Source organism: Amphiura filiformis, chromosome 3 (assembly GCF_039555335.1).
Source record: "Amphiura filiformis chromosome 3, Afil_fr2py, whole genome shotgun sequence".
NCBI lineage: Eukaryota > Metazoa > Echinodermata > Ophiuroidea > Amphilepidida > Amphiuridae > Amphiura > Amphiura filiformis.
In genome coordinates, this window is record NC_092630.1 from 61,583,354 (window position 1) to 61,592,856 (window position 9,503).

General features: G+C 37.0%; 1 protein-coding gene across 1 annotated transcript; it reads left to right on the plus strand.

The window, feature by feature from the left end:
• Positions 1-231: 231 nt before the first annotated feature.
• Positions 232-8,748, plus strand: LOC140147383 (NXPE family member 3-like). Its single transcript, XM_072169160.1, has 3 exons — positions 232-808; positions 6,824-6,873; positions 7,919-8,748. The coding sequence occupies exons 1-3, from the start codon at positions 408-410 to the stop codon at positions 8,746-8,748; spliced, it is 1,281 nt and encodes a 426-aa protein (XP_072025261.1). The 5' UTR covers positions 232-407.
• Positions 8,749-9,503: the final 755 nt, after the last annotated feature.

Consider the following 9,503-nt stretch of genomic DNA (forward strand, 5'->3'; position numbering starts at 1 on the left):
AATACAGTTAATGCTTCTCGGATTGGTGTATAGAAAATCTGAATGAAGCAAGAAGATCTGTCGTGGAATCACTCAAGAAATATGATGTCCATGTGTTTACCGGTGAATCTCCAGAATGGCTGAAAAATGCTTCGTCTTTCTTTCTTAAAGTTCCCAGTTTGCGCTCAATATATCAAGACGCGTTCCCGAACAAGAAATACACGGTATTTACGAGCGCAAATAATTCTTATTTTCGTATCACTAACCCCAAATCTCAATATAATTTATGTGATACTATTGAAATAGAAATACTCATAAAGGATGGTAAAAACGTGACGAAACAATATGGTGGGGACCACCTTTTTGTGACTCTTTACTCCTTGGATACAAATTCAAGCGCTCTTCCTGACGGAGGAATCCAAGATCACATGAATGGCTCTTACACTGCTCGGTTCACGTTACGCTGGACTGGCAACCACCGCATCTCAGTTAAAGTGATGCATTCTAGTGAAGCCGTCTCTGCACTAAGACGTGTAAGTGAAAACTTTCCCACCAGAGCTTCGTATGATGGATTCTTCTGGAATGGCAACGACGTGACCGTTTCAGCTTGTCACATAACGCCGTATTTTTATATTAAAGAGTGGGAGAACAAATCCTATGTTGCCGAAATGTGCAACTTTACCGATCCTATCACGGGCGCTCCATGGTACTGCACTAAGCCGGCGAATTTCTCCTGTTCATCGTATGGTAATCATTCTTATAGCATGCGAGATAATAACATCCTGGACATTTTTCTAAGTAAAGACGAAAAAGAAGAAATACTCAAAAGGTGCGTACAATCTATAATAAGTCATTTTGTTTTTTTACCTTTTCGGTAAATCCCATAATTCCTTGCGATTAGACCCGATATGTCGTCATTTGACGTCACATCGTTACTTCGCATTGCATGTCGGCGTGACGTCAAATGACGACATCTCAGGTCTAATCGTAAAGAATCCTTTACCAAGTACGTCTTCGTCGATACGCACATCGTCACTGCGCACGTTGGACTGCGTATCAACGATGACGTAATCTGGCCTTCGTTACCAATATACAAATAAAAATCAGTTTGTTCAGGTCAGGCATAATGCGGCCTATTCATTGAATAGATCCGCGGGTGTACGATCACGGCTTTAATTGAAACATGGAAATCTACTATTTCCATGATTGAAACCGCAAGCTTTCCATAATAGGTTAATAAACGCGTTGTTGGGATTGGAATTGTACAAAATAATGCACGCGTACCGAAATGTTGATGCGTCTAATGCACGAGCCCCGAAGGGGGAGTGCATTAGACGCATCAAATTCTCAGTACAAGTACATTGTTTTGTACAATTTCTCGAGTAACAAGTAATACTGCCCATATCCTAAACCAATAGTCATCCCCTTTAAATGATCGGCCACCGTTGTCTGCCAAACCTAATACCCTTGAACATAGGCGCCATGGCTACAGAGCGCATAGCTCTGTAGCCATGGCGCACATATACATCCTAATCCGAAATCACCGCTGCTCACCACAACCCCAAAAAAACCATTGCTCATCTGGATACAAGAGTGTATGGCTGGCCGTAACCGCCACAACGTGGAGCTGCTACGCGTAGCTTACTTTTCGCTTCGCGGAGCTAAATTGACCAATCATGTTAGATCTTTTCATTACGCGGAGCCAGTTGATGCATCATCGTTCCAGAGAGAAAAACTCTTGCCAAAATTAATGTTTACTATGTGGATTTTAAATGAATCGAATGTAAATAAACCACAAACAGTTGTACAGGATCAATACCATTGTTTGATTAGTGTATAGTCAATGTTACCTTGCATGCATGTGCCATGTGTGTGGCGTGTTTGTTTGTTTGTCTACTGTGTCAGGCCAGGATCACTGACACCCACGGTACTGATACTGTCATACTATCACGGTGATCATATTGTTGAATGTTGTTGACTTTAAAATAATCATGATGCAGTCATGTCTACAGTAGAATTCACCACGACCTTTGAAGGACTTAAACCCCATTAAAAGCTATTAAACCAAGATAACACTCAATGAAAACAGCTCAACTATGTTACATCAGATCTTCTCTGGTTAAATACACACTGCACTTGTGTCTGTTTTACCTGTGCAATGAACAATGAGCTGGTATTATAGTTTCAGTTGGGTGAATGATTATAAAGCGAACGCAAGGTAACAATACTGTCTGGGCTTTTGTTTACGAAATGAGACAATAGTCTGCTTATTGTTAACCAGCGTTCTTGAAAATGAGAAGCATAATGGTTTGCAGACTTAACACGGTTTAGAAATAATTTGTTCATATTTTTTGGTGTTATCTGTCGTTTACATATCCTTCCTAAAACACAAAAGTACCAATATTTCCAAACACCTAAATTAGCTAAAAATTTAGGAAATGTTACAAAACTATATTTTCTAGAATTTCAGAGAATACTTTAAATATTGACTGGTTATTTTTTACACAGTGACGTCATATAGGCAATGGCATAATACTTCTAACATACACTAGGTCACGCGTCAATGGTGAGCGCACTGAGTATTGTGTATAGGAAAACGGGCAGTACCGTAACTACAGTATGTATGGCCTACTACTAGTATATAAAGTAAATCCGAACTGGTTTGCTGAAGGTCGAATTCCGCAGGCCACGCCGCGCAAGATGTACAAATCAGCCTGAATTGTGTGCATGGTTTACCACCACTCTGCCTAGCTATATAGTTGTGTACAATACTGTATGAGTTTCTTGTGAGTGCATGTCCATCTTAATAATAAGTCGGTTCGTACTTTTCATAAATTACTTTTGAATCATAACTATCGTGACCGAGGATATCTTGCAACTACGTGAAGCTCGTCTGGCAAATTCTTAATGACTAAATTCGCTTCACGTAATGAGTAAGTCGTACTTGATTGGTCAGTTTTACCTCCGAGTAATGAAAAACTCTAACATGATTGGTCAATTTGGCTCCACGGAACAAAAAGTCAGCTACGCGTAGCAGCTCCACGTTGTGGCGGTTGCGGCCTACCATAAGAGTGGATACAAAATCTACCATTGTGCACTGTACACACGAACATAATAGCACACAATGGTAGATTTTGTATCAAGTTAAGGTGGTACTACACCCCCTAATAAATTCAAACAAGAAATGTCTTTAAAAAGACAACGCCATGGATGAAGATCATGTTTCATAATTTTGCATTGCAAGTAGCCTACTTGGAAAGCTAGTAAATTTGAATGTTTGGCACAACTAACCGGGTGCGAAATATTGGCATTTATTGGTAAATACCACCAATGACATAGGCCTACTAGGAAATACTCAAAATTTTCATGTCGAAAGCTAAAGGGGGTAACCCTAATGGTTTTGGATATGGATTGTCTTTAAAATTACATAATAATATCAAATATCGCCTCCTTTATGCTGCTTTGTGAAAAAACGAGAGCATTTTCAGCGTAAATGTGAATAAATAGCCAAATTTGCAATCCAATACCTTGTATACGTGAATTGCATTCTGGGCAGGCAATGACGAATGCTGACATGCTGTACAATGCCCGGCCCGTATTGAACGGAAAATGTTTTTTTTTCGTACCGTTTCAGAAAAAAAGGAAACAAAATATATTTCCCCTTGCAATATGTACATTTCAAATGAATACAAAAAAAGTTTGGGTAAAATGGAGAGGAAAAAAACCTTCCGATACCGGGTTTTGAACCGGGTACCTCTCGGGTAAAAAACGAACGCGCTAGTCAATTGAGCTATTTAGAACACCACGATACCTGTAGCCGTTCTCATAACTATATACGGCGCACCGTCTCCTCAGCAGTTAGTGTAGTTCGCTTTTTTCACAGAATGTGTATGACGCGAAACCAAAGTAGCTGTTGTGGTGACTGATATTTCGTTCATAATTCCCTCCCAGAATCCAAAGTATTTACCATTGTTTACAAACTGGTATACCTGTAAAACCGCTGTGATTCATGATTTCTCCGGAAATACATCGACTTGGAGCGTCAAATTTCAGGATAGTAATGAGAAAAATAGTATCTATTATGTGATACCAATACCTCATCAACAATGAAAAAAATCGGGGGGATGATGCTGTCGATCGGGTACAAAATGTGTGCTAAATTGGTCTACATTTAATTCATACTTGTAACAAACGGCTCAATTGAAATCACATCCTCTGAGTTTTACAACAATCCAACAATCTATATTCAGATAACCTTAAGAATGTTTGCTGCTTAATTAAGGGATTTCATATCAACCACATTTCATGACAATCCAATTATCTATTATCAGTAACTGTTAACCTTGATATTGAAGCATGGTAATTAATTTCAGATATATTTATTCGCAATGTATAGTTTACTGGTAGTTACAATCACATCATAAGGCCACTAACAGTCAATTTTGAGTTTCCCGTCACATAATTTCTGAAAACAAGTGAGGTAACTTTTTCATTATTCATTATTTTTCTGCCTTTCGTTATATGACTAACACGAATGTAAAATGTGTTGTTATTTGCCACTCACTCACTTGAAGATGGATGTTTAGCCCTAATGAGATTCAAAAGTATATTAAAAATAGTCACAATAATGAATTCAAATGAGGGTCAGAAAATGAAGTGAGGGCGGTGACGGAAACTCAAAATCGACTTTCATTGGCCTAATCAAAAGACTGATTTCTCAATCCCAGGGATTCCCGGTTGCTCTACACGTACCAAAAATGTATAAAACCAAAGCCACTATCTACCCCAATTACTGGTACCCCCACCCCCTCGACGACTAGTGTCACTCCCAACATCAATTAGTGTTGGTAGTAGTGCACTATTTATACCCAGCTCTGGTCAGATCAGGGAATGGTCAGATAATGCTCATTATTATTGTTTAATTAGTGGTCACACTTTACTTGTCAATGCTTGTTGACAGCTTATCAGTAGTCAGATCAGCAGGGGTGCAATTGTATCCTTTTCATAGAGCAAAATTGTTCAAAATGTTCTAAAACCTTATTTCTGAACGGATTTTAATCGTTAACAAAGCAAAATGTATGTTTAATATATTAATTATTTCATTAATAGCAATTTCCTAAGTTTCCATCCATAAATAACCACAGAGCATTATCTGTTTACAAAATAAGTGTTTATTTTCAATTAGCCATCTTATCAGTAAAACTGATAGGAGGCCAAATTATAGTCAAATCAATTAGCCATCTTATCAGTAAAACTGATAGGAGGCCAAATTATAGTCAAAAACAGATTCTTTGTCTGGTAGTCCCGGCAACCCAGTCTATATGTGGCTCAGTTGTAAACATACACAACACAAACCGACTGTGAAGGAGCCTATATGCACGTAAACAACTTTCTAGTACATGTATAATAAAATCCGTTTTTGAGTATAATAAAGAAAGTCATGCATTGGCAACATGAAGGAAATACCTATTGCTAACTTGGTAAAATGCATACTCGTAGCCCAATCTTGTACATCATAGCATCCAGTTTGGGTTTGTAGTTTCGAAATGTTGCAATTAAACATAAGTTCTTTCAAATATGAAACGCTAAAACACAAATCTAGAACAAACAATCATTATATTTAGAAAGATATAGCAAACTTTCCATGATAGAGATTGGACCCAAGACAAAGTACTCCCAAATTAGGTGACAATTCGGAATTAAGCCATGGCTGGAAAAATAACTACACATTGGTAACAAAAGCTATGTAAAGGGACAAGGAATCCAATTACTTCACTGAAATTTCAGTGATACAAGACAAGTGGTTCATTATATATGTTAAGAAATGAGGTACATTCTAGCGGTCTTTTCTTTTCATAAATAACGTACCGCTTGTTTTGAGTCACTGAAATTCCAGTATAGTAACTGGATTCCTATAATACGAGGGGGTATCCAAAAGTTTTTGACATCGCCCAGAAGGAAAAGAGCTATATCGATGAAATTTTGTCAGTGTATTCACTGGTCCTTATGTACATTATGGTCCAAAAATGGTCTCATAAGTATGTTTACTTTCTTTACAGGTGGCGCTAGATGGGCAGTAGGCGCATAACCTGCAAGATGGTGAAAATTGAGGCACACAGCGTGATTAAGTTCCTGCATTTGGAGGGTTAGGCCTACAATGCTCAGCAAATCTATGATGAAATGAAAGCTATCTACGGTGACGATTGCCCATCATATGGCACTGTTGCTTTTTGAAGAAGAAAAATTCCAAACTGGCCACATGTCCCTCACAGATGAGCCAAGAAGTGGATGTCCATCACTTACGGATGATGCGGCCACAGTGAAGAAACTCAAAAAACTGGAGGATCTTATCATGAAAAGGTTATGCGCCTACTGCCCATCTAGCGCCACCTGTAAAGAAAGTAAACATACTTATGAGACCATTTTTGGACCATAATGTACTTAAGGACCAGTGAATACACTGACAAAATTTCATCGATATAGCTCCTTTCCTTCTGGGTGATGTCAAAAACTTTTGGATACCCCCTCGTATACATACTTTTTGTTACCAGTGTGTTATTATTTTTGAGAAAAATGCAAAATAGTCAACAAATTTATCAAGGGGTGTAGTACCCCTTAAATTTACAGGATTATACAGTTAAAGAAAATGTACACCGCATACTGAAAATAAATATGTTTTATCTACAAAATATTCATAAAATCATTGGAATGAATTGATCCAACGACAATTACAAAAGTACTCTCTCAAGATTATTCTGGAAAGAAAAACCCGAATAAAATATACGAGTAATTACAATTCTAAGGTATGAATGTTTCGATCAAATTTGAATTCTTTTTTCGACAGGCCATCGGAGATAGCAAGCATTGGGGATGCCATAGCTAGAGTTAAAACAGGTGATTAATCTGGTTTTATCATGTTTATTGATGACATCCCAGCAAACACAAAACGTTTTAAAAACGTTTTTGACAGGTTATATTTGGGATGTTTGGTTTTGGTAAAAATATTTAAATAACATCAGATGTCGGGATATATAAAGGTCAAGAAAACGTATTAAAACGTTTTGTATGAAATCACACTACAAAAATATTTTGAAAATGTTTTCAAAATGTTATTGTAAAATTTTTTTTGCAAACATTTTTTGTCAAATATTTTGTCAACACTTAAACAACCCTATGTTAGATTATTTGCAATAAGTTATCAAAAAACGTTTTTGAATTTTATGAAAACTTTTATACCCTTTATGTACCCTTTATATAACCCGACATTTAAACGTTTTATGGCAACCTTTTCTAACCTTTTGCGAATGATGTCGAAAACATTTTGTGTTTGCTGGGATTTTAGTCTTGTCAAAATAATGTAAAAATTGCATCACTGTGTGTAATTATAACCATTTTACAATCATTATGTAGACATAATTATAATCTAGTTTATTTAACTTAGATTTTGAGTCTATACACTTTGTACAATCGTTGCTTGCAAATTAAGGGGCTGTGCAATAATTATGAGCCCTGGGGGAGGGTAAAATTGGAGAGGGGGGGGGGCAAAGAATTTTTGGTAAGCCGGGGGGAGCAATTTTTGGCAAGTCGAGAGGGGGGCAATTTTTGGCACACATTCACGGAACACCTTTTAAATAACACGCTCTAAAAAGGTTTAGGAAAACACTACAGAAACGTTAAAATATGCAAAATTTCCTGCTCGCTACGATCGCATCACTATATCTAGACCATGTACAGTTTGCAAATTGGGAACCCATAAATTTGGCATGTGCAAAGATTTTTTGGCAGGCCGCGAGGGGGGAGCAATTTTTGGCGTGCCGAGACGGGGGAGCAAGCGATTTTTGGCGAGCAATTTGAAAACTATTAGAAAGCCCCTAAGTAATATAAAACAAAGGATCACTGGTCAAATAAGTTTCCGGATCAAAGAGATAAATAATGATACCGTTGTTATTTTGTTTCTTAATTTTAGATTCTTTACAAACCATGTCAACCTGTACATCACATCTACTGCCTCCATGCGACATTAAATTTCAACCTGAACAAAATCAGAACATCGTGGCCGGTTTCTATCACAGGGACAATTGGATTTCGTTAAATTGCGACACCCATATCGAGACAAACACTACCTTTCTTTCAAACTGTTTGCAAAATAAAACAATGTACTTTTTAGGCGATTCAACTCTTCGCCAATGGTTCGTTTATTTGATTGAAAAGCTTGGGGAACTTAAAATTGATTTAAAATTAATGGAAAATGCAAGTTTCAGAATAGGAATGGATTATTGGAAGAGTAGGGCACTAAATACGTCATTGTATTACCACCATCATGGTTTCCCAAACACTATATATATAGCATCTACATCAGATATTCACTACGTAGCCAACATGATCGATTCTCTACCTTCAGATGGACAAAATACGATCTTCTTCATCAGCTTGGCAGCACATTTTACGATCACCACTTCCGAGTTTTTTCACTATCGGATAAAAACGGTCAAACACGCTATATTGAGGTTACATGAACGAAGTCCAGATATTCCTGTCCTGGTGAAATCGGCAAATACAAGAGCACCGGGTGATATTCTCAGACCCAACTGGTTTCATGACCAATTGAATAAATTTTTGTCGGAAGAGTTTGTAGGGTTACCTAATGTGTTGTTAGTAGATGTTTGGAATATGACAATCGGACATCATACAGGTTGGGCTATTCATCCAGCGAATATTGTGATAGAAAATGAAATTAAACTTGTAATGTCATATTTATGTAAGCCTTAGCTGATACAATTATGAATAAGACATAATAATTAAACATGTTAAATAAATGAAAACACCCAACAACTCGAATCTTAGATCACATAGCTGCACCGCATATAGTCACAATTCTCTCAGAGTTAGTTTTTTAGGCACACGCCATATAAGCTCATATAAGTAGGATCAGTTAAGTGAGCTGCATAGTTCGATGCAAAGATTAGCTTAATATTATATACTCCTTTAAAAACCTTACACAGTTGTCTATGGGAAAATGGCTAATTTCAAGCGGAATTTTGTCATATTCAGAACTTTCACAGTTAAATGCTACCAATATCAGGTGAAACTAGATCAATTAGATGCCAGATGATTAAAAACTCAACATACTTGTTTTAACGCACTGAACCGTAAACACCTTCAGGTGGTATTGGAGGCATTTTGGAAGTGCTCTCTTCATGTTTTAAACATATTGAGTAGAGCAGAGAACACTGATCAATATGCATTTTGTTTGAAGCCAATCGGACATACGGTTTTCATAATACATACATTTTAAACTTCTTTGTATTGTTTTGTATTGTATTGTATTGTATTGTATTGTATTGTATTGTATTGCATTGTATTGTTTTGATCGATAATCAGTTCAGTTAATGAGCTGGCTAATATGACTTGAAAGTGCTTATTAATATGTAATTTTTGCCAACATTTTGCTAAAACATGCCCAAAGTATTTCCTAATTTCTAGAAAATGCCTCCAATACCACCTTAAAATGGCAGTGCGTCCTC